This window comes from Melanerpes formicivorus, unplaced genomic scaffold (assembly GCF_026170545.1).
Source record: "Melanerpes formicivorus ecotype bairdi unplaced genomic scaffold, bMelFor1.0.p_v2 SCAF_17, whole genome shotgun sequence".
Classification (NCBI taxonomy): Eukaryota; Metazoa; Chordata; class Aves; order Piciformes; family Picidae; genus Melanerpes; species Melanerpes formicivorus.
In genome coordinates, this window is record NW_027142369.1 from 11,748,293 (window position 1) to 11,773,702 (window position 25,410).

At 44.5% G+C, this 25,410-nt stretch overlaps 2 protein-coding genes across 2 annotated transcripts in view; one reads left to right on the top strand and one right to left on the bottom strand.

The window, feature by feature from the left end:
• The window catches only part of MNAT1 (MNAT1 component of CDK activating kinase), a 126,234-nt gene extending 115,181 nt beyond the window's left edge, over positions 1 to 11,053 (bottom strand). The window contains exon 1 of the mRNA XM_068148950.1: positions 10,906 to 11,053. Coding sequence (XP_068005051.1) covers positions 10,906 to 10,994 — 89 coding nt within the window. The 5' untranslated portion in view covers positions 10,995 to 11,053. The remainder of the gene's footprint in view (positions 1 to 10,905) is intronic.
• Positions 11,054 to 11,306: 253 nt separating this feature from the next.
• Positions 11,307 to 23,938, top strand: SIX4 (SIX homeobox 4). The gene is made up of 3 exons (XM_068148949.1): positions 11,307 to 12,835; positions 14,444 to 15,132; positions 17,593 to 23,938. Exons 1-3 carry the CDS (start codon positions 11,664 to 11,666, stop codon positions 18,387 to 18,389), a joined length of 2,658 nt encoding a protein of 885 aa, XP_068005050.1. The 5' UTR covers positions 11,307 to 11,663; the 3' UTR covers positions 18,390 to 23,938.
• The last annotated feature ends 1,472 nt before the right edge of the window (positions 23,939 to 25,410 follow it).

The following is a 25,410-nucleotide window of genomic DNA, read 5'->3' on the forward strand; positions in this document are numbered from 1 at the left end:
ACAGACCCCATGCAATTTGAGTTCCCTAACCTTGTGCCTCCAAGAGGCTGTTTCACATGACTGAGGTGCTGCCCACATGAAGACAGCTAATTCCAGCCACATCTGCTGTTCTGTCCTGTGTTACCTTTCCCCACAAACAAGCTGATAGGAATCAAGGATTTGTTTAGCAAAATTTTAGACCAATTTTGTTGCAAGAGTGGAAACAAAAAGGTTCAAACAAATACAGCAATTCTAGACTAAGCTAAACAGGCAAATATCTCTCCAGGTCCTAAATTTCTCAGTCTTCTCAGATGACATTCAGAGCAATGTCACATCATCCTGGCATTGCTCTCACCCCTGTTAACCTCCCTCTCACCCTTTACAGAATACATCCATATCCCAAAACTAACTTTTCTTCTTTTCTATTTTTTTTCCTGAAACAAGGGAATCTTTGGGATTTAAAGGCAGCCTCCCATCTCTACAGCACATCAGTCACAGGCTTATCAAACTACACAACTGCCACCAACAGTTCATCCTGACACCATCCAGAGTGTGTAAGGACTATTTTTTCTCCCTTTTTTTTTTTAAGCCTGCAGACAACTACTCCCAGAAGAATCTGAACTCTTCTATTTACACAGGGCTATTTGTACACTCACATTAAAGTTTATCTAGTCAATCATTTCACCTACAGATAGTTCAACACCTACGCCCTACCAAGATATCAACTGGTTTTGTACCGAAAGCACAGGACACACTGCAAGTCAGGATAAGAAAGATGTTACACATTTGTCTGCCTGTACTTGCCGGGGACTAGAGATCTCCCTTCTTTACCCCGGCTCTGTCAGCAGCTCTTGCAATACATCTAACCCCAGTGCCAAACTTTCCTGCCCAGTAAGGCCCAACACTTCCCACTCTGGCTCAGCAGTCTGAAGGTGTCAGCTTTGACTGAACCACTCCCTTGTCTTTTGCTGTCTAGGAACATAAATTCTTCTTCACCACCCTGGCAGAAAGGCTGACAGCGTGGTCACATGGCTTGGCATGTGGGAAACTGGGGAGCAGAACATTCTTTGGGCTTGGGAATTTTGAACTCAACTTTCCCCCACAAAAAACCCCACCACCTAAACCCCTGTTCCTCACCCTGCCCCATTCCACTATTTACAAACTCTCAACAGAACCACTTCTCTTCCTCTATAATATTAAAGAAATTGTCATGCTCACATTGAACCCAGGATTCTGCATATGCTTAGACTAGTTTAACCTCAGTGCCAATCACTGAGGTAGGACTGTGGGAACAGCAAAAATCATTACCTATGTTTCCCAAGTCAGAGTCAAAATATTTATCAGACCAGATGACTTCCTCATTGTTTCTCTGTGACAGAGGCATCTTGTTCTCACTTCCCTGAACTTACCCGCATTCCACACAAAAACACCTGCAAGACTTTTACTAATGTTCTCTCCCCCCTTATGTGTTATATTCAAAGAACAAACCTATAATATCTTTTTCAGAGCATTAAAAAAATGTTCTCAGCTAAGAAAATTCAAGTCTAATTTTGTCATCTGTATGAAGCAATTTGTTTTAAGTTCCTTTCTCAGATCTAGTTTCCTCAAATTAATTCTTGCAAAACATTTCCTTTAAAAAGAAAAACCAAGTAGATGTCATTACAAAATTCTGTCCACTCTTAAGACCACTACTTGTGATTTTTATTAAGGCCAGAGAGGTCTTTCTATGAAGAAAAAACCATTGCTTCCCACAAATTAAGACAAAGGGAGAAGGGGCACCTTGAAACTTAAGTGTACCCAGTGCAAGCTCAGGACCCTGCCTGTCCCATACCTTGTTACTATCCAGGAAGATTTTATTTCTTAGTTTTCTAACCATATATAACACTGAAGTATTCAATTCAATTTTCAAAAATGCTTACCTAGCTTTTCTTCAAACTTTACCTTCAGTTGTGCTGGGAAAAAAAAAAAACAAACAAAAAACAACCAATGTCCCCGAACAAGGAGCATACACATGAACACAACTTCTGAGTGCTCCAAGAGGGCACTTTCAGATCTGTTCCACTGTGAATTTACAATTACCAAGACATTCTTTTGTAAATTACTTGGGAATATATTTGCTTAATTTCATAAACACTAAAGCTATATGTATTGTTTGTTAACATTTGGCAGCTAATGCAACCACACAAAAGAAGCAAGTCAAATGTCCTTCTCAGAAACCCACAGATGTATTGGCTTCATTTATGACAGATGCAGTTAAAAAGGGGGATAAAAGATATGTCCAAGATCAAATTGTTTAGAGGTTGTTTGTGTTCTTTATTGAGAAGTGCTTATTTTAGCCATAGAGATTTACCACACCTGTGCTGGACTATTACCATGTTGGATATTTACCATGTTCAACCTTTGTTGAACATGTTAATGTTCAACTTACAAACCATGGTAAGAATTTACCCAACAAAAAAGGCTGAGCACCTCTGAACACTCCTCAGGCTGGGTACCCAAACCCATCAGGCATTTTCAGGCTGCAGATTTTATCCTGAGTGGATTTTCAGAATCAAGGAAAAAGAATTTATTTTTCAGTCCACTGACAAAGAAATGGGATGTGAACGACAGCCTTCCTTTTGCCAAGGTTACATCCCAGAGCAGAACCACAACTTACAATTTCCAAAAAGTGCCTATGAGGAATGAAGAGCAGAGCTCTGCAAGCCTTGCTAAGCAGACATAGCTCAACAGAGAAACGATTTTCTGAATATGTCAGTTGTAAAACAAAAGAATAATACAAATGAAGCATTAACACTACATCAGCAAAAGTATTAGACCATGATTCAGAGCCAAATTTAAAAGCAATTATTCATTGTCAAAACTAGATGGCAGAAGGAAGGAATCTCTTGGGTATTTCAGCAATTATTTAATCACCCCCCATGACTAACTCAGAGAATCTTTAGAAGAGTAATAAGATGGAACAAAGTCCAAACAGCATCTAATCCCTATTAATAAAAACAATAATAACTCAAGAAAGACAAAGAAGACGACCTGGATTTTCACTCTCCAAGAAGCCAGAAAAAAAAAGCTCTCTGAGGGAATACATTTCACTTTAAACCAAAAGTAATTCTGCCTCTTCCTTCAAGAATGTACACAGGCTGTGATTGTGCAACTATTTCTAACATGCACCAGTTAACCTGACTTCCCATGGTAGATCTGACAAACATGAGTTAAAATCTCCTTGATGTGAGTCCCTGCTCACCCACAAGAAATAAAGAGAATGCTCTCAGAGATGTAAATTGCTGCAAAACTAGTATACTACATAGTTTTGATTATTTATCTCCCCAAAGCAAAGTAGGCATTTTTAGAACCACATGAAATTCCAGTCCTGGTGATATTTTTGACTAGATGTAGTCTTAATCTAGTTTAGTTCACTAAGACTATTTATACTTTTCATGCAAGTAAGGTTCTACCACCTAGGCACGTCATTTGAGATATGATATGCCAAGAGCAGCAAGAACACAAGCCTAAGAGACAAAACTGAGTACTTGCTCCCCCAGATAAACCAGCTTTTTAAGCATGCAGCTTCACAAAATGGCATAATCTTAAAGTCCTTCCTTCAACCTTAATCCTATTTTACTTGTGGACACACATTCCTACAGATTATCTTACACCACCTCTGACGTCTAACCATTCACATGCCACTGCAACTCACTAGTCCCATACAAACACCACCACACTAAAGCAGCTGCTCGTTTTCTCCCAGGTTAGCAAACTACACCAGCTCCTGCAGTGGTTCACTAAGTGCCAGACTCGGGTGGCCCTTTCCCTTGTGCCTGCTGTCTGCTCTTACTCCTGCAGCCACATTTCTATGGCTTAACCAGTGCTACTCATGCTGTTTGTCCTTATGAGCCTCCACCTCACTTTAATATTAATAGAAATCTGATGGCCTAAAAATCATACACATCACAGCCAGCCTTTACAGCACAAATGACAGGCGTGAATCATTATCCTTGGATATCTTTCACTTCAGATATTTTCTTTAGGAAAGAAGGTTGCCAAATAAAATTGAAGTATGTATTTAAGCACCTAATTCCCACATGCTCAAGTTAAAAGTTACAGGTCTCACAGATCCTCACTGCCCACCTCTAGTTAAGACTTCTTCACTCAGACTCACTTGGCTGAAATACAGTTTTATGTTATTTTCCACAATCTCCAGGGCTTTCCCCCCATCTTAGCAGAAAGGCATTTTCTTGAACTATACTGCAAAGAATGCAGAAGGAAGCCAAATGATCCTTTCACTTGGAATGAGTTTAAACAAGAAGATTCCAAACCTTTTTTTTTGATGACTCCAACCCCACACGCTGGTGTAAGACTCCGCTCCCCTGAACTCACCGGGGATGTGCCTGCTTCCAACTCCTGGGGAATCTGACAGCCGCAAAACTCCAAATGCTGCTAACATGAACATAAATATGCAAATAATGAAACCTCTGTTTCTTCATTTTAGCAGCCGTTAGCACTGCAATTAGAGTTCTCAGAGGATGTACTTTTCCCCTAATGAATCCCTGGAACAGCCATAACAGGGTGCAGGGCAGATTACAGAATCCTCACAACATAACTCAGTGAATTGATGTCTCCCCTGAGCAACACAAAGCTGGGCCTACAGATAGTAAGGGGGTTTAGGCTGTCTTCATTCTGATGCCTTATTAACAAATTAAACAAGGAATAAACACATATCCCTCTGGGAAAAGGAGAACAAACAAAAAAAAAATTAATAAGGAGCCTAAACACCTTTCCATAAGTCTCTCCTAGAGGGGAAAATGACACCAGAAAAGCCAGAGCAGAGGAAGTTCATTAACTACTGTCTACAATTGCAGCAGAACACAAACAAACCCCAAAATACTACACTGACAGCAGCTGAAATCAAGACTATCAATTTTGTATAGAGGCTGCTCTGGTACCTGCACTCCTGTCTCACAGAGATGTCAAGCATGGGAAGGACACTTTCCAGAGACAGCACAACAGCTGGTATGACACTAGGGAGGAAAAGGAGTTTCTTTGCTTTTTTTGGTCTGCAGACTTCCACATTTCCTCTCTACAAGTCAGCATGGGCCACAGGTAGTTGGAGCACTACTAACCCCTAAGAGGGAGCTTTAAACAGCAGTTTCCCTCCTTCTCCCTAGAGCAGGCAGTGGACAAAAAAGCTGAACCAGCAGCCAAATTAACCACCTCTTTTACCCAAGACTTTAGCGTCTGATTGTTGGAGATCATATGGTCCAAGTTTACAGCCAAAAGTAAATTTATTCACCCAGTCCTGCTAGCGGTAACAACCTTTACATTCTTTTACCAGTTTTCGTGGATGCATTTCCTTTCTTGTTTATGTAAGTAAATCAGTAGGATATGCCTAACCTGCTTGCTAAAACTCAACACAGGCCATGAAACCCAAGCAGGCAGGGGAAAAGATAATTCATGGTCTCAAATGAAGCCAGGTAGTTTACAACTCCACTGGCAAGCACTCAGAAAAGACATTAAGAATCATCTGAATAACCAAAAATTGTCAGCCATGCACAAAATTTTTTGAATATAATTCTTAAGAGTGAATTTTTAAAAGGCAGCAAAGCCATCAGTGCACCTTAGAAACTAATGGTTGGACTCAATGATCCTCGAGGTCCCTTCCAACCTTAGTTATACTGTGATACTGTAATGCATTGCAGAACTTAATTAAGTATCAGTCCATAATTAGACACAGAAAAGCATCTTTAAAGCCAAGTATCTGATGCCTTGAACCTCTGTAATACTTAAGAAAATAAACTTTAAAAGACATTCATTATTCTTGAACTGAGCATTTCCATACCAAGTCCCATCCTAAAACAACTTTTAACTGTTAATTTATCATCCTCCCTCCTGGTGACAGGGAAGATTTATAGTGGAAAAAGCTTATTTAACATTACTCTAATACCAAAAACACGTGGCATTACACTTTTGGCAATATTGGTCAAGAAGCAATAACCAAGGAAAAAAAATAACCCAAAGACACTCAATTCCCACAATTGTAAGGCTTGGCATGGTTCCATTGGAATAAACTGCAATGGAAACCCAACATGAAGGATGTTTACAGCTGGGACCCAATGTCTGATTTCATCCTCTCACACTCATCTGCCTAACCCTTATCTCCACTGCACCACTGCTGTGCTTATCAGCACACCGACCCCAGGCCTGCCACAAGCAGACACAAACACATTCCGGAACTCCACTGACCACAGGGGAACTGAACATGGCTAATGTGCAGTATAGGAGAAGGGCGCTCTGAGTTTTCCATAATGTAGAATCATGCACACTGAAGACATACAAAGGGAAGACAAATGCTGTCTGCTTATGTTGGTGCTGAGATCCAGAGTGAAATCATTGGCAGGATCAAGGTGGCAGCACAAGAGAGATGAGAGGCCAGCACAGGTATTCTAACACACAGTATCTAGCCCAGATGAAAAACACTTAAATTAATCACATGGGGAAGAGGAGAAGAGCAAACAGACAAACCCCCAAAGCACAGAAATTTCCAGCAAGAGGAAGCCTCTCTGTAGGCATCTGTCAAAAAAGATGAAACAAACAGGACAACCACTAAGGCTCTTCTAGTTCCACTCTAACCAAAGGGAAGGAACAGGCTCAGAATGTGAAAGTGAAAACAGCTTGGCTGACAGAAAGCACAAGAATGCAACTCTCAGTCCTTCAGAGATAAAAACAGAGCCACAAAACAAAGAAAATGAACTGATGGCAAAAACCACAAGCTATATGAAACTCAGTAGAAAGACTTGAAGTTTACTTACAAATCATCTCTGCTAAGTATAGGCTCTTTAATGACTTGAAATTCAAGAGATTTTGCGCAAGTGCAAATCAAATCACTAACAGTCACTTTATTAAATGAACAGAACCATTAACAAAAAAAGGAAAGGTCAAAGTATTAGGAAAGAAACTACTGGGAGGCAATACTGAAGCTAACAGGAAAACATGCCTTCAGAACTTCTGCAGTGAAAGAAAGAGCAGTTAAAGGAGGAGCACATTAACCCTTTATTCAATGGGAAGGAAAAATCTCTGACAGATGATGCCAAAGCACTCAGGGCAATTTCTGCATCGATCTTCATTCACTAAGAAGGATTAACTGCCTAATGTAACTTATGTTGCAGCAGCAGGAGCAAGAACACAAGTGAGAACTGGGAAATGCATTAGAGCAATTGCTCCAAACTTCCTGAGCCAACATTCAGGACTCTGAATTTCCAATGCCTATTTATCAGCAGACTTCAAACAGAAAGCATGATAAAGGCAATGTGCTTTTGCATGCAAATTAAGCTTCCATAAACCTGTGGACTATATATTCAGGTCTTATGGCATTAAAAGAGTATTTCAAGGTTTTCAAAATATGGTAGACATAATATCTACCCTGTGAAAGCTGACAAAGGTAGGTATCAAAGATCATCTCTGCTTTCTGCAGTAAGTTCCATCAGACTAAATAAGGGGGAAAGCTCCTGCCTCCAAGAAGCAAGAAACTGAAGGCACTGGGCAAGACAGACCACTCAGGGGTGCTGTCAATCCTGGGAAGATGCTGAAATAATCAGACAAAAAAAAAACCTCTTTCCCACATATTTCAGATGATGAAGCAGGTAAGATTCAACACACAATCTGTTAAGAATAAATCATATCAAACGAATACAATTTCCTTCAATGCCACTGTAACAATGTGGGTAGTGCAACAGCAACAAGAGATAATATAGTTTTTGGTTAACTGGACTTTGGACACATTTGAACTGACAGTCATGTAATCTAAACAAATACCAAGAGACTGTAAGAAACCCCTACTCAGAGATAAGGCATCATTTCTGCCAGAGAGAAAGTAGGTAGCAAGCCCATTCACAGGAATCTAATATTTTAACATTCTTCACTGTTACAAAAAAGTAACTTGGCAGTGGAGGAAGGCTATTTAGTAAAAAATTTATTGCAAGCAACTCTGTTTTGCTGTCTCAGTTTGATTTCTTATGGTCACAAACAGCAACTTTGAAGATCTCCCAAACAATGCCTTGCACACAAATTACACATTGGAAAATATCAGCATGGAAAAGTCACTTAAGAGGACAGTCACAAGAGCTTAGATGGAGGAATCCAAGTCACATAAAGAAAGTTCAAAGTCCACGTTTTGCACTGTCAAACTATACATTACTTTATGTAAGAATGAAAAGCTGCATAACGCATTGTGGAAGGCAAGGTTAAATACCATTCTGTTCAAAGATCCATTGAGTGGTAAAACGTTGAAGAATATAGGGTTTATGATGAACACAAGTCATACATCACTTTAAATAAAAATAAAAAAAAAAAAAAAAAAAGTAAAAAAAAGTCACCATCACACTGAGATGTAAGAAATACAGGTGTCATGAAAACCACGTTAAGTCATTTTGACTGCCTGCTGTATTAAGGACTAGGATGGAAAGTCCAGTGTTCCAGGAAAATGCAAAACGAGTGGAAAAACCTCAAGAACAGCAGTGTGAATATCCCACAGATGTACAAAAAGCCCCACTCAAAAAAAATCACTGAAAAGAGGTGACTGACGGAATGGGATTTTAACTGTGAAAAGCACAAGAGATAGCTCTCAAAAACATGTGACAGTGCAGAGGAGGTGTAATAATAAGGAGCACAAAAACTGTATAAAATACATGTTAGAATTCTTAAATGATGAATTCATAGCAAATAAATTTAGATTAGAAATTACAAGTATTTTCAATGGTAAGAACAGCAAACTATCAGAACAGATTGCCTGTAAATCTCCATCAGAAACTTGCTAGCTCATTTGCTTTGAGAACTAGTTACAAATTCCTTGCTTGAGTCTGAAACATGGTGAATTTATGAAAGAAATGTCAATTACCTCCTATTTTTCCCCTCATACTTCATTCACAGGTGCCTCATCTGAGCTTTCAGATCAGTTATTACAAGAATTTATTAACCATTACAAAGAAACTACTTCCAGCATGAAAGCTTTGTAACATCATATGGAAATAATAATAAAAACACAACCTTAAAGGAGTTATTGGAAGGATATTACAGAGGAAAAGTGACCCACTTGAAACACATCAAGATGGAGAGTCCTTAACTACAACAAAACCAGAGAAATCCAGAGATCCTACTTACAGAGTGACTTCAAGTTTACCCTCATACACATATGGTTTAAAGCGGTGCCCAGCTGCACAGACTGGGAAAGTACTGCACTTGCTGTGGAAAGGTAAAGGAAGGAGTAACAGACTTTGCTGGGTCTGAATTAGGCCAGTCTGGATCTGCTTAGCCCTCTCCTAGCAAGCACCTTGCAAAGATACCCAGCTAGCTCAGCCCAGGGCCACACAGGTCCAGACTACTACTGATCTGGTCCTAGATAAAACACCTGGCAAACGCAGAAGTGCAAACAAGAGCAAAGGCAGTCCTTCTGCAGCAGGGAAGAAACAAGGAATGACAAGGACATCGACATCAAATACATGTCAGCAGCTGGGCCTAGTAAAGCACAAAACATGCCTGATTTTCTCAAGCTAAGCTGAGCTACAAAAGTACCACCACTGAGAACCAAAGCAGGAAAGCAAACTGAAACATGCTGTCCACTGCTGGAAGTGGCTCTAGAGGAGTTTGAAAATAGATCATCGAGACCACTTGTCCGGTGATCCTCACTGGAATACAAGATAGAAGCATTATTTGAAAGCTGCACAATCTTGTGCAACTGTGGCTGTTACCTTTTGAACTTCAGCTAACACTGCACTTTTGCACAGCCAGCATCACTGTCACTAAAAGAACACCCCTAATGCCACCCTATCCTACACCAGCACTACCAGGATATCATCTGCTGTTTTCCCACATGCCTTTCCTCCTGGCAATAGAAGCATTTGTGACACCATATAGAACAGGAGCAGGAAACTGGATGAAAGCTAACACTTTTTCCCAAGAAAGTAACATAAATCCTTTGTTGCAATCCAGTTCCTTCATTACATCACTTGCAATGCTGTACCAAACTTTCAGGCTGGGTCTTTTGAATATAATTCACATGCAGTTTAACAGTAAGAACAGTTTGTTATAGGCATTACAGAAATGATTAAGACATTAAAAATAAACAAAAAAAGTTCAGAAAAGGCTGCCACTATAGTACAAGATTTCTAACCTGCATTATCTAGAAAGAATTTAGAGTAGTGTCTTTAAAACTTCTGCTCTAACTAAGATCTGAAAGCAAATGAATTCAGACTACCTATGACTTATATCAACTGCTGCCAGTGGTGGGAATTATCAAAGTGTTCATCCTCAGGGCAACAGGAAAATACAAATGGGTAAACACCACCAGCAGCAAAGGCTGACACAAGGATTTTTCAACATTTAAACCAGCATCAAATCTTCATTCGAAACATCCCTTATTCAAGAGAATTAACACTCCAAAAAGATAAAACAAATCGATTCCCCCCTCCTCCTTAATTATCCAGAATACTAAATACAAATAATAATGGTTTAAGTTAAGTTCCCCGTTTCACGATCCGAAGCCTCACGTCTTCAGGATAGCAGCCGGTACCAACCACCACACCGAATGCACTGTGGTTGCCCTAGCCTCGAGCATTTCACTACCGAGAAGTAGCCACATCGCGATCACGTTCCTGGCCCGAAACGAACCGCTGGCGCTAGCGTTGCCGCCGGGAGGCAAACGGGAAACGAGGGGCCCGCAGCCGCCTCGCAAAGGCACGCACTGCTCTGGCGGAGCCTCGCCGGGCCGGGTAGCCGGAGTGCTCTCCGCACCCAGACCGGCCAGAGGAGTGACTGTTCCCCTCAGGCTCCTTCACCCGGTGCCCCCGCAGAGAAGCAGCCTCAGGCCGAGGCCACTCTCCCCTCACCGCGTCCGTTCCCCACCGGTCCCCCTCAAGGCGGAGTAGCGGCCCCACTCACAGCGTGTGCCCGCAGACGTTGACCATCAGCTTCAAAGAAGGATTGCGGTACTTGGTGGTCTTGCATCGCGGACAGCCCTGGTCATCCATGGCTGGCTCTGCGTCCCCCTCCCACTCTCTTCCCTGCCCTCCCTTTCTCTCTCTCTCTCTCCCCCTTCCTCCGCGCCTTCCGCCTTCCGCCGCTCGGTGCAGCAGCCAAAGTGTTCCGCCGGCGCCGCTTGCAATCCCGCACGTTCCGCCGGCCGCAGGGGCCCGGCCCAGTGAGGCTCACTTCGCACCCCTTCCAGTCCTGACCACCGCCACGCACAGCCAGCCGGCGGCGAGGAGGGCCACGACTACCAGGCCAAGCGGGTACCAGCCGCCCCAGGCAGCACCGGCCTGGCGTTAAGACGGAGGGGGCCCGCTGTCCAGGCCGGAGAGCTTCGGTGTAACGGGGCGGGGGCGGCACTCCTGCCTAATGAATAATCAACAGGAGGCCGCTACAGGGCGGTCTCTCCCTCACAGAGCTCCCTTTACATCACGTAACTAACACATCCAGAGAGTTTGAATTCCTCCCGCCTCGGGAAAGGCACTTGGCGGTAACGCAGGTGCGGGGGTACCCGCCGCCGTCTCCTCCTCCCTCCCGTTGGCCTTGGGACGGGGCAGCAGCGCTCCAGGTGGAGGTGGGGAACGGAGGGGGACAGGAGCTGTGCGGGGCTACTTGATTGACGGTTGCTCTGGAGACGAGGGAGCCCCCGCCCCCCCGGCGAGGCACAGCCAATGGGAGGGCTCGGCAGGGCCAGCATTCTGCGGTGCCATATAGTATTGCAGCGAGGCTGGGAGTCACGTTGGGGGGAGTCGCGCAGAGAAGCCCGTTTACACTACTTTGCTATAGCAGCTATCTTTAATGGTTATTGCGTGGCCGGGAGGAAACCTGATCGGCTAGAGCCGGCCGAGAGCAGGAGGAGGAGGAGGAGTGGACTTTTCAGGGAGATAGGAAGGGGGGAGAAGAGGAGAAGAAGGGGACGGGGGGAAGGGAAGGGGGAAAAAAAAAAAAAAAAAAAAAAAAAGGAAAACAAACTGAAAATGTCTTCTGCCTCCCCCACGGACGAGATCGCGGGCGCGGTGGAGATCAAGCAGGAAAATGTGATGGAAATTCTCTCTGAAGCAAGCAAGGTGCCCCCCGACGGAGCTGCGGCGGGAGCCCTCAACCCAGCGCCGCCGCCCCCTCCCGCCGTGGCCCCGTTCCCCATGGAGCACGCAGCCTCAGCCGCCGCCGCGGAGGAGGGAGCCGCGGACCAGGTACTGCTCCACACAGAACTCCTGGCCAGGAATCACCACGCTGCCTCCTCTCCTTCGTCCTCTTCTTCTTCTTCATCCTCTTCCTCCTCCTCGCAGCCCCCCCTGGCTTTCTCTCCGGACCATGTCGCCTGCGTCTGCGAGGCGCTGCAGCAAGGTGGGAACCTGGACCGCCTGGCCAGGTTCCTGTGGTCTTTGCCCCCGAGCGATCTGCTACGTGGCAACGAGAGCTTAATGAAAGCTCGGGCGCTGGTGGCTTTCCACCAGGGCATCTACGCAGAGCTCTATAGCATCCTGGAGAGCCACAACTTCGACTCCTCCAACCACCCGCTCCTGCAGGAGCTCTGGTACAAGGCTCGATACACCGAGGCGGAGCGAGCCCGGGGCAGACCTTTGGGGGCGGTGGACAAGTACAGGCTGCGGAGGAAATACCCTCTTCCCAGGACGATCTGGGACGGCGAGGAGACGGTCTACTGCTTCAAGGAAAAGTCCCGCAACGCGCTGAAAGAGTTCTACAAGCTGAACCGGTACCCCTCACCAGCCGCCAAGCGCAACCTGGCCAAGATCACCGGGCTGTCCCTCACCCAGGTCAGCAACTGGTTCAAGAATCGCAGGCAGCGGGACCGAAACCCTTCCGAGACCCAGTCCAAAAGGTGAGGACAAACTTTCCTCCCCGCCCCCTCTCCCGCCTGCCTGCCTTCTCTCTCCCGGCTCTTTCTTCCCTTGCAAACATGGCGCTTACCTTCGGTGCGCCTCGTCCTCCCCTCCTTCCCCCTCCCCGCTCCCTCGCTTCCCAACACACCCACCCGGCCCGGGCACGCAGGCATGCGAGCCGTGCCGGGAAAGTTCAGCCCCGGCCCCCACCGCCCCCTTCCACTTCCCGCGCTCCCCTCTCCCGCCGCCGGCCCCTCTTCCCCCCGGGCTGGAGGAGCCCCAGGCCGACCCGCGGACACTGGCGGCACGGGGGACTCCGGGGAAGGGACGAGACGGGGGAGCCGAGGGAGTGTTTGCTTCTCCCTCTTGTTTTTATTTAATTGTCGCGCCTGACAGAGTTAATCATTGACGGCGGCCGGAGAACGCGCGGGGGTGTGGGGTCCCGCCGCTCGCTCTGTTTTGAAACCTGACTCGGGAGCGGGCCGAGCTCGGATTTCAGCGAGGGAGCGGGGCTGGTCGCGCCGGGCCGGGCCTCAGTAGCGGCACCGCCGGACTCGGCCCGCCCTAGGCCTCCACCTCCCCGGCCGTTTGCTCCCTGCAGGGCGGGAGAGCCGCCTCCGCCTCGTCCCGCTCCGCCCGCACCCGGCCCGGGGCTCTGCCTCTGCGCCCCCTTCTTCGCTGGCGGAGGGGCCGCCGCGGGGGCTCGGCGCCGCGAGGCGGGCAGGTGGAGGTGACCTCCCCGCTCCCGCCCCCTCCTTCCTCCCGGGGCAGGGACGGGAAGGGAGGAGGGGGGAGGAAGGGAGAAGGGAGGAAAGGAGGGAGGAAAGTGGCGGCCGGCCGAGGGCCCCAAGGCATTCCTCAACCAAGGGCGCGATTGTGCCGCTGTGGCCCCCTCCCCGCGGGACACATCAAAGGGCGAGCGGCCGAGGGGGAAGGGAGGGAAGGAGCGACCGAAAAATGCAGTCGAGGGAGGACCAGTCAGCAAAAGAACCCCGGCGCAGCTCCGAGCGGAGGGGTTCGGGGCGGCCTCGTGGGGCGCGGCACATAGTCCACCCCCTCTACGTCTCCTGGCTGCCAAACACAGCGCGAAGTGCCTTCGCCTGCATCTGGGGGCAGCCCGGGCCCGGCCTCCGCAGGGCCTCCCCTCTTCCCAGGGCTCGGGATAGCTGAGTCCTGGGGGTGGCAGGCGGAGGCTGGGAGGGTCGGTCGGCGCTTCCCGGCCTGCTCTCACCTCCCGCAGCTGCCGCCCAGCGACTTGCCAAATGGCTGCGGCGGGTCTCATACATGTGGACACCCTGGGCCAGCCGCCTGGGGCCCCAGGCTGCTCCCTTCGGTCGCCCGGCTGGGCAGGAAGGGGAGACTTCAGTTACAAGTCCCTAACCCGATCTGTAAAGTTTTGCCGCAGGCAAGCGTTTGATTTGATGTGTCCATTTCTAAGAAACCTGCTGCTTGATTTGAAAGTCGTTTAAAGTGCCATGTAAAGGCAAAACATGAAAAAAATCTTTGGGAAGCTTTCACAAACTGTATGAAAGCAATGAATCCCCCTGGTGCAGAACTCACGGGGATGCTGTGATAATGCAATGTCATATCTCTGTCTTTTCCCTTAGCGAGTCAGATGGCAACCCTAGCACAGAAGATGAATCCAGTAAGGGGCAAGAGGATTTATCTCCCCATCCACTCTCTGGCTCAACCGATGGCATTGCCAGCCTCAGTCTTCCTGGCCACACAGAGCCTGTCTACATGCAGCAACTTGGAAACACTAAAATAGCCTTGAGCTCGTCTGGGGTCTTACTGAATGGAAACCTTGTGCCTGCCAGTACCTCTCCTGTCTTTCTCAATGGTAGCTCTTTTCTTCAGGGACCCAATGGTGTCATTCTCAATGGACTCAGCGTGGGGGCTTCGCAGACAGTTACCTTAAATTCACCCAAAACTACATCAAGTGTTGTTAGCAACGGGGTGTCCATTACTGACATACTGTCACCTTCATCAGAAGATGTTAAGGACTTCAAACTCCTTCAGGCTTCAGTCCCCAATGTCACAGCAGCCACTTTTAGCCCCAGCAACATCCCAGTCTCATTCCCGGGATTGATATCAAGCTCAGAGGTGAAAAGGGAAGATGTACAAACTGCTGCTTCCCAAGATGGAGGCTCTGTAGTTACTTTTACTGCTCCTGTCCAAATAAACCAGTATGGCATTGTCCAGATCCCCAATTCAGGAGCAAATGGCCAGTTGCTGAACGGAAGCATTGGGTTTTCTTCTCTGCAGCTGCCTCCTGTTTCTGTGGCAGCTTCACAAGGTAATAGTTTTGTCTCTTACAGTAAGAAGTATGAGAAAAGTTGTAATTGGGTACACAGCATTTTAGCAGCTGTGTTCCTTTCTCTCCAAGATACCAGAATTTTATCTCAGCCATGGGTACACACAGTAATCAGATAATACCTTTTGTCTTTGTAGTGCGTTATGTTTGTGGGCAGACTGTTACACAAGGCTGAGCTCTTCCACTAAGAGCAGAAAAGGAGGGCTGATATTTTACACCCCTTTCATCTTATGCTTTTCCCAGCAGTCTGTGATACCAGTCTTCACAAATATCTGTCAATTTTACATGTTTCAGTAGTTCAAACTATTCCCCATTTGCCATTGAATTCTTTTAATGAGACAGTTCATAAAAATTAAAATTGCAACAGCTGGAAATTGTTCCTGTTTTTCTTCTTGTGGTGGTTGTTTTGGTTTTTTGGTTCTTTAACTGAAGCATTTCATAAAAATAAATTTTTAATTATTATAGACACAACAAGACCAAGCAGTCATGCTTGTGCATTTTCTGTCCTTTAATTAATAAAGATTAAAGAACAGGGGAAACAATAGAAATATGCAATAGCTCGTAGGTCTAAAATGTAAGAGTATTTGGATAAAACTGCCCTCAGTCCAAGGGAAATATGTCATCACAGGTTCATGGGCCAACTGTGCAGGCTCCTCCCCGAGTTCACTTTAGTTTGTCTTAACATATCATCGACTGAGACTTGCAGTCAGCCAGGAAGAATCCCAGAGAGCACAAGCCTAGCTCTGGATTGTTGTTTTGAAGCAGGTCAGTTATAAAGCACAACCAGACAGCTTTGCTACTCATTAGCCACTATATCTTTGGTTATGAAAATGATTAAACTTGAATTCATCTCTCTAACTTCAGGAGCTGTGAGTACTAGAATGAAAATCAAACTCTGCTCCTGTTAGCTTGTTTGATTTAAACCTGTACATGGAATGATTTTTTTTTTTGTTGCTGTGGTACAGGGAGTCACACCAAAGCTGTGCAAGCATGTTTTAAATGGGTGCACAATTAGAAGTTCCTAAAATGTGGCACCTCACAGTTACTGGAAGTTACTGGAATGTAGTTTAACCAAGATGAAAAAGATGACATTTAGTCAGAATGCCACCTGTAATTACAAAAAACATTTAATCCACGTGCTCCAAGGCATAAATTGAGAGCCAGCAAAGGTGAGAAAGTAAGTTCTGTCCCTTAAGCAGTGTGGGACTATTGTATTTGAAAGGCTTAAGAATCATCATAAGCTTTTCTCTCAGCATTTTTCCATATTGTTAAAACGCCTGTTCTCACTGGAGAGTGACCCACCATATGTCTAGTCTGGTGCAGAGAAAAGTCAAGATCTCTGTTTGCTACTTTTTTTTTTTCCCTGTTTGGTTGTTTTTTTTAACATGAGAGGGGTGGGTAGCTGGCAGCCTATTCCAAGTGAAGTGTGCTGCAGGCTATTTTAAGTAAGCTACAGTAAAGGATATCTTACTGCTGGATAACTTCAAGTTGCCTCACTTTATTCTAGTTTAAATAAGTGAGTAACAACTTCCCAAAAATCACCATTAATTAACAGAAATGAATAGGGAGCTAAAATGGTCCCTGGAAGAGAAATTTCTCTTTGGTGCTGTTGTAAAAGATTCATGTGTCTCCACATGTAGTCTTTTAAAATTATAAGTTAGCTGCTTTTGAGAAAGAGAGGTGTTTGAAGTAAGATGAAGTCCTGAGAGCCTGTCTATCTTATTTTAGGAATTATTACAATGACAACTTATATGTCCAGTAAAAGGAACGTTAGGTCATCTCAGGCCACCTTTTGCTTTGGCTATCAGTGACATCACACAGACAGTGCCCATGGCTTTCAGCAAGGGTAGGCAGTCACTGGGTGATTTTACAGGGCATGGTGAATGTGGAGGGTTAAGCTTTTAGAGACATGTGATAAAGTGAGCTGAAAGGCAATACATCTGAGTGCTTGACATGCTACCCAGTAGAAGTTACCGGGTTTTAATGTTTTCTCTACAGATTGGCTGGGGAAGGTTCTGCCCAGCAGTAGTGGATTTTATATGCCATGTTTCCAGTTCCCATATACAAGCTGTAGTCTGTCACAGAACTATCTTTAATAGCTTTTCATGCTCCTATTCTTAGAAATTGAGCGATGGTGACTAGCGAAGGCCAAAGAACGTGCATTTTGATCACATGGCTGGGGACTGTTTGCCCCTTAATGAGAGTCTGAAAGATACCTCATATGCCAGATTGGTTTTTTCCTTTCCTTTCTATTAGCAGCTTGCATTTTTTCATACCAAATTTTCTCTCGCCTGTTATAAAAACACTGTTGTGTTGCACAAATTGCTACCATCTCTGTGTAGTGCAAGCATTAAAAAGACCAAAATGTCTTAACAAAACACCTGCACAAATCTCTGCCAGCCATAATCTGTGTTTTCCTTTATTTTGCTTCCCTGTCTCTAGGTAATGTTTCAGTAAATCCCAGCACGACTGATGGAGGAACTTTTACAACTGAATCTCCAACAGTGCAACAGGGAAAGGTTTTCTTCAGCCCCCTTGCCCCAAGTGCAGTTGTTTATACAGTTCCCAATTCAGGCCAGGCAGTAGGCTCTGTCAAGCAAGAAGGACTGGAAAGAAGCCTTGTGTTTTCTCAGTTGATGCCAGTCAGTCAGAACACTCAACTAAATATCAACATGTCTTCTGAAAACATATCCAGCGGAGGACTCCAATCTCTGGCCTCCTCGTTAGTGAATGTAATGCCCTCACATAATTTTTCCCTCACACCACCAACTCTTTTAAATGCTGCAGAACTGAACTCCGGTATCTCGGAGAGCCAGTCCATGTCATCACCCGTGACCAGTACCTCTACCGTGATATCTATCAGCAACACTAACTATGCAACCCTTCAGAACTGTTCCCTCATCACTAGTCAAGATCTGTTGTCCATTTCTACAGCACAGCCCACACTCGGAGAAATTGTTTCTACAAGCGGAGACCGCGTCAGCCACTCCTCTGCACAAGTACATGAAGATTTTGTCAGAGAGCACAGGTTAGTTCTGGAAGCCGTACCTGACGTCAAAGAGAATTTCTTACCTAATTCTGAGAGTAAGTCAACTGGCAATTTAATGATGCTGGATTCAAAATCCAAGTATGTTATGAGTAACATGGTTGACACAGTTTGTGAAGAACTGGAAACGGACAAAAAGGAACTTGCCAAACTGCAGACAGTGCAGATGGATGAAGATATGCAAGACTTGTAACTTTGTTTTTCCTCTTGCTTTCTCTTTTAATAGATAAGTCTCCTGATGAGGCCCTAAGAAGCACCAAGTGGGCTTTGCTTTTTTTGTTTGGTGGTTGGTTTGGGGTTTTTATATTTAAGGGAAGCAGAAGAATGCTTAAATATTGAGAATCGATGTACAGAGGAATCTCTGGCAGCAGAATTAGGTTGCCACACTTGGTTTGCACGCGCTCTTCTCTTTTAAACAGATTAAAGGAGAAAGGAAACGCCAGGGCAAGTACTGAGCAAATGCATACAGGTTTGGCTACGAGGTACTACCCTGATAATTTAATTAGACTCTGAATAGTACACCATACTCTCAACAGTAAGTACACACTCCTGACCAGATAGAGGACAAAAATCTCGCTCTGAAAGGGTAGAAACAATGCAGTCATTTTTGCTGTTTACTTCTAGTCCATGGGCATTGAGAAATTTTTGAGTAACTGTAGACAATACCTCACCGGCTACTTTTCTGTTGTTTGAGGTTAAGAAACAAAACAAAGTCATAAATAATATTGTTACTGGTGTGTTTGCTTTTTTCCAGCAGATTTACATTCAAACCAAAAATCTCGCATCAGGCATTTACAGGTTTCTAAAATGCGCCAGCTAGCATTTTGTCAGTGCACCAGAAAAAGCATCATTTGAAACTAATTATGCAACTCAGAAGCTTTCTCTCCAGTCTGAATGTAAATACTGTTCTTTTAAAGGAGACTCTTTTTTTTTTTTTAATGAGTACAATGGATTTTATTTATGGTTTATGTTCCCTTTCACTAGACACAATGCATTGAAAAGGAAAGCGTTTTCTGGCTGTTTAATTTATTTTATTGTTTGAGCAGGAAGTAAGGGTAGTAATTTTGGACAAGGTTTTAATTTTTTGTTTGGGTTTTTTTTTTTTTTTAGTGTTTGTTTGTTTTTCAAGCAATAGACTGTAAAGGTAAAATGTTCATCACACACTGAAACTAGAAAATGAACTCCCAGTCTCACAAGCCCAGGAGATCCCTGTCTCTGCCCGCTCTGTCTTTGTGTTCAGGGGTTTTGTTTGTTTGTTTTGTTAGTAATTTGTAAATTAGTTGAACCTTTTTTGTGTTTGTTTTTTTTTTTTACAGAATTCCACGTGCCTTTCTTCCTAGTGGCCTTATCTTTGTTACTAAAGCACAGTGGCAGGAGGAATAAAAACACTGATTTGCAAATATCCGTCCTCAGGGACAAATCCTGATGCCTTACTTCTGCGAGTAGGCCTGCTCCTATTTGCACAAGTAAGAAGAGCTCTAAATCTGTTGGTCATTGTGGGTAACATTTACTAGAGGTGCAGAGAGCCAAAGATGGATTGTTCTGCACCACGTCAGCAGGGCAGGAGAAGTCTAGAGAGGGACCATGGGCAGAGCTGTTGTGCCAACGGAAAGGTCTTGGCTCCAGCCTCAGGCAGATGAGCAGGAGAGGTTGGACGGGCAGGACAAGGAAGGGAGCCCTATGTTTACATGGATTCATTGGCCGAGTAGCCCATGCAGAAGGGCTTCATCAATTCAATCAGTTCAAGCAAGCAGGCCCCCCCATCCAGAAGTGCACTTAAGCAGAATAAGCAGCTTGGGGGCTGATGATGGGAACTGCAGCTGCCCAAAGGGCATGTGGGAGCAGCCATCATCTCTGCCTGGCTAGGGGTGGGTTTCTTCTCCCTTCACCCCTTTGCATAGCACTGGGGACAGCAGAAGCAGGTGAAACAGACTTTGCCTTTCCTCCAGAGAAGTATTTGTAGCATGATAAAGCACATCATTAAGCTTTAAAATAAGAAGAATGCAGATGTATAAAAATAACATGCTGTTAGTCTTTCTGGGTTTGTTTTGTTATTTTTAATTCTAATGTGAATATACACAGTAGCTAAAGCATGTATTTATCCTCATCAGTGGCCTGGTCCTGTTGGAAGGCAATGGGAAATGTTTTCATAAGCTTTTGTGAGCTCCAAATCAGGCTCAGGACAAAACAAGATCACTTGAGAGGGCAAAAAAATGGAAAGAGAATAGAGGTAGCACACCCCAGTCTGTTTCTGTCTTCACTGTTAACTGGTTCTGTGGAAAGCCTTTGAGGAATGAAGGTTGTCTTTCTGTGTGCCCTGAGCATGGCATAGGCATCCTCGTTATTTTGCACTATACTGAGTACAGCACATTTGGCAAGGTATTCTGTGGATCCTCAAAGCTGAGCTCTGTTGGGAAGCACTGGAGTCCCCACTGCAAGCCGGAGTCTCTGGGGCTGCAGGGAAAGGTGCAGGAAAAGGGAAGAGCAAGTGTGCAAAGTGTGCGCTTTGCAGCTACAAGTCACTGATGTTCTGCAGACAGAAGCAGCCTGTAAGCAGTTGGCTGTCCCCACACACTCCCGAGCAAAAAGGGGTATTTAAGTCAAGAGTTTCAAAGTAGAGATTATCCCAAGCAGAACATGGAGCTTTATGTGCCCCTGGCACAGCTTCCCATGGCATTTAGGGGATCTCTGTGCGATTAGGGAATTGGACAGTTCAGAGTTCTCTCTGCTCTGCTTGTTTATCTGTTTGCTGAGCTGCAGCATGAATAATCTGCTTCCCATCTCTTCTTTGCCCTTAAAATCAAGATGACATGGTAACAGTAGCTGTATCTGCTCTGCATGAACCTTTTGGAAGAATACAGGGACGCTATCATTGTCATACCAATGTCATCTGTGAAGCTCAGACTATATTTGGAGGCAAGCTAGAGCGTAATTCAGAGCACTCTCTCAGTTGTTGATGGGATCAGGTCTCCTAACTGAAAAGACTGTGGTGGTGCACCAGTACCTGTTACTTTGTGGATTTCTTTATTTTTCCTTCTTTGCGGTTTTTTGTGTTACTGAGGCTCTGAATTCCATGGGTTTGCAACACAGTTGATGTGAAAACTGTGTGTGTTGTTACAGTGGCGCCTATCTTGGAGTGTCTGGTACTTCTAATAGACTTCCTGCTCTCCACTGGGGGCAGAGGATGTACATAAAAGCAGTGGTTTGGGACAAAGTAAGATTAATCTATTCTAGTCTTCCAGATACCAAGTAACTTATTTTATTATTATGTTTTACTCTTTCTTTCTCCCATTGAAAATAAGTGTCATTCCCTCCAGATAACCTCATGTTTTCTGCAGGTACGTATGCACAATATAAAGACTCGTTGCACGGTACAATGTTTTTAAAGTAGATATTTAAATAGTAGTTTTACTCCTACTGTAAAATAAGGGTCAGTTTTTATTATGCAGCCCACAAGCAAGCAGGCTAACTGCTCTAAATAGACAGTACACAAAGTCCTGAAAAGTGTCTGGGGCCAGATCTTTGGCTGCTGTAAATAAGGCATTGCTCCACTGATTCCCAAATGGAGGATTTTATGCAGTGTTCAGGGGATATGGATGCTCGTATTCCACACACATGAATGGCAGTGAGTGTCCAAGCCCCACAGATAGTCCTTATCATCACTTTCTGTTTTTTAAGTGGAAGGTATGTCTCTCTGGCATACATCTTCCTCCTTCTTCCCCCTCTGTTACAGATGAGAATAAAGGATCATTTCAACTTCACATATGTTTGTAACTTAAGTCCACTGGAAATCTTACAGGAAACGTTGCCAAATTATACTACTTTTCTGGTCCCAGACTCTGCTTCTAAAAATACGCTTAAAGTTTAAGCAAATTCCTACAAAGCGTGGTGTTTGAAAAGCCTTTGTTCTTTACTGCTCTTAATTAAAGCTGCCTTTGTTTCACCCAGGGTTTTGCAGAGAAGCAGAAGTATATTAAATCAAATGGTCTATCTGGACTATTTGCAGCATTATTCCTGTGGTCTTACCTAGAAGGACATTTCAGCCAGCTAAATCATGGGCATCTATTGGCCAGGTCCCCAGCTGGGCTGAACTAGCGCAGTTCCATTGACTTTAATGTCCTTTCCCGCCAGGCAAGAATACGGTCCATTCATTTCACTGCAGTTGGGTCAGGGATGGATTTGGCCCAGTATAAGGTAGCAGTATAAACTGGTGCAGAAGGCTGGTGCTCAGACAGGTATAACTGAACAGTCATACTCTATCAGAGCGTATACCTCTTTCCACTTACTGCTTTACCCTACCTGTGAATTCATGAAGACTCATTCAGAAATTTACTTTACTCAGAATTAAGGCTGGAACCATCTTTATTGGTATCGCTGTCAGTTCAAGATTAATGGAAATAATGGGCACATTTTGACTTCAAATCCTGAAAAATCACCTCAATACTTACTTTCAGTTAAATTAAGCAGGTAAAAATTTGGCCCCCATATGCACAGGAGCCTTTCTCATATGTGAATTTCCAGTGCTTGTGCACTTTTGTTAGCAATGGCAGATCAACAGCCAAGAGGGTGCTTCCCTCCGGTTCCATATGTGCACAGATCTCCCATGGGCATGAATCACCTAGTGCTTGTGGTCAAGAAGCATCTCAAATCATGTAAAAAAAAGAAGTTAATTTTATAACTCTAAACAAAAGTAATGACATGTTACAAGCAAGAAGACTTGAAGTCTTCCTGTATTTCCTAGCAGTTACTGTCTTGAAGGATGTTTTATACTTTATTTGTACGTTTCATATAATTTAAAACTAGCTTCTTAAATTTCTGAACTCAAGGAGGGAGTGAATCTTCTGGCCTTCAGGATTCACATTCAGAGGATGTTTGTTCTTTTGCTGCATGTACTGTTTGTCCAGAACTAACCAGTTATTTCTGCGATATGGGTTTACTGTGCCTTACAACAAATACTAAACTTAAGCAGAATGTATGCATTAGAGGAGGGAATAATCAGAAGACTTTACTGCACTGTTAGGTGATGCTGCCCCAGAGTGTATCACCAAACATATTTGTGCTTAATTACCCAACCAAAGAGATCTAAAGTATGTATGTTTGTTGTACTGTAATAGGGGTTTGTGCCTGGACAATTAAGTGTTTTATTTGTATTCTGAGATGATGTGAACTTATTTTTCTAAACACTATGCTGAATAAACTTTATATTTATACACATTGTGTGTAAATACTCCTCTTTGGATGTCATGTGAGGGCTTTGAACGTTGTGTTAGAAAAGCAAGCAAAAGTAGAAACTTGGTTTTTAATGACTCTTTGTGACCGTGATGGCAACTAGGAATGCCTGTACTCACCAGGAAATTGATCTAAAGCCTACTTAAGCTAGAATGAGACTTTCTGTTGACTTGCATGGTTTTTGTCAGACACAAACTTTGCTTCTAAAATACTAAATTAAAAACCATAAATCTTCTATTCCATATTGAACCTAGCTATTAAATCTGTGTCTCAAACCAAATTTATACCATAATTAGATAGATACTGTTACAATATATTTCCACCTACTAGTTAGGAGTGGTCAGTATTTACTTGTGACTCCTGTGGTGGTGGGATGTCTTCTGTGTCAGGCTTTCTTTTTGGGTGGGTAAGTTCCTATTTGCTAAATTGGTGTTTGTTGACATTTTTCTTTAAAATGTTGCACTTGGTATCAGACCTGGTTTTGGCAGATTTTTGAGAACAGCCTGATATTTATGTTCCCTTGATATTAAAGGATTTAAACATGTCACTGGATTGTTTCAGATCTGTGCCCCAAATACCAGGTTGCCTGGTTAAGGTTTTGATGCCAAAATGAAAGACACTAAATTCAAGCAGACTAACCGGTACAGGTGAACACTGCAGCTATATGCGTATGTTAGAGATACTTAACAACCTGCATGTGCCAGCAGGAAACACCCTGTCACCCTTTATACTGTAATTAGGTTGTAGGAATCAAGATGAGGTTTGTGAGACTTAATTTTTTTAAACAGTCAGATGCAGTTGTAGACACATACCATATTTTTAATCACAAAGACATTGCCTCTCCTTACCATTGCCCACCATTCCTCCATCTTTCCCATTTACCACAGCCACATCTCACTTGTTCCATGCAGTGCTGGTGACAGTGATCCGGGCTGCAAAGCGCAGCAAGCCTCCTCCCAGCCCTGAGAGTATCTCTGCCTGCTCTGCCTGGTGTTGAGCTGCCTCACACTCTGCAGCCGCCAAAGTAAATCCAGTTAGCCAGGAGCAGCCCTAAGGTAGAGACAGTTGCCTTGTTGCCCAACTCTTGCTTCCCTGAAGCAGCACGTGTGACTCAGTCCTGCTGTTCTTAGCGCTTCCCTTTGCCACACTTTAGTTATGCCTCAGCAGTAGAGCTGGGATAGTAATTTCCTGCCCTGCAGATTCCAAATTCATTACTGATCCTGGATAGCAGTTCTGGCGTGGCTTTGCTTGGAGAAGGAGCTGAGAATCTAAAACCATCCTTCAACCTGTGAAGGATGTAAGCAGCTTCTCTCATTTCTGCCTCACGATGCAGCCAAGGAGATCTGCTGCTGGGTTGGCCCCAGCTCAAGGAGATCTCTGGAAGGGGGTTTCTGGTTGCACAGCCCCTCACACTGGACCAGGCAAAGCACAGGGATTTGAGGACAACTAGAAGCAGAAAGTCTTGGTGTATGCAAATGTCAAAATTCTCTCTGAGCAGCCACCCATGCAGCATGCAGGATGAATCATGTCCTAACGGAGTGCATTCCTGCTACTTTGGAGGGCCTTGCAGATGTGTTCCAGGTCACCCTGGGCGAGAAAACCACACACAGCCATGGTTACTTCCTCCCCGGTAGCTTGTGTGCAGATGAAGAAAAAGAGGACAGCACCTTCAGAAGGATGGGTCCCTGACCCCTCACCAGGGAATGCTGGAGAGAGGACTAAGGGCTGCCAAGGCAGTAGCTGGGATAAAGCTCATTGAGAGGGTTGGTTGCCCTTGATCTAGCAGGGAAACAAGCTGGGAGGGGAGGCAGTGTTGAAAGTCAGCATTTTTTATCTTGTTTCTACCTGGATTTTCTCTGTTGCCAGATCAGAAGGGAATTTTCCTGCTCCAAGGGGCAGAAGTTGGGTCAGTAAAACAAGACCTTAATATAAATGCTCACAGCTTGAAAAGCGGAGGTCTTCTTACAGAGCTGCATTCCATGTTG

Excerpts from the sequence above, each read along its gene's own strand:
- SIX4 (XM_068148949.1), top strand. The coding sequence starts at position 11,664 with ATGGGAGGGCTCGGCAGGGCCAGCATTCTGCGGTGCCATATAGTATTG. Across the intron at positions 12,836-14,443 it reads TCCGAGACCCAGTCCAAAAG|CGAGTCAGATGGCAACCCTA; the intron begins GTGAGGACAAAC and ends CTTTTCCCTTAG. Across the intron at positions 15,133-17,592 it reads TTCTGTGGCAGCTTCACAAG|GTAATGTTTCAGTAAATCCC; the intron begins GTAATAGTTTTG and ends CCCTGTCTCTAG.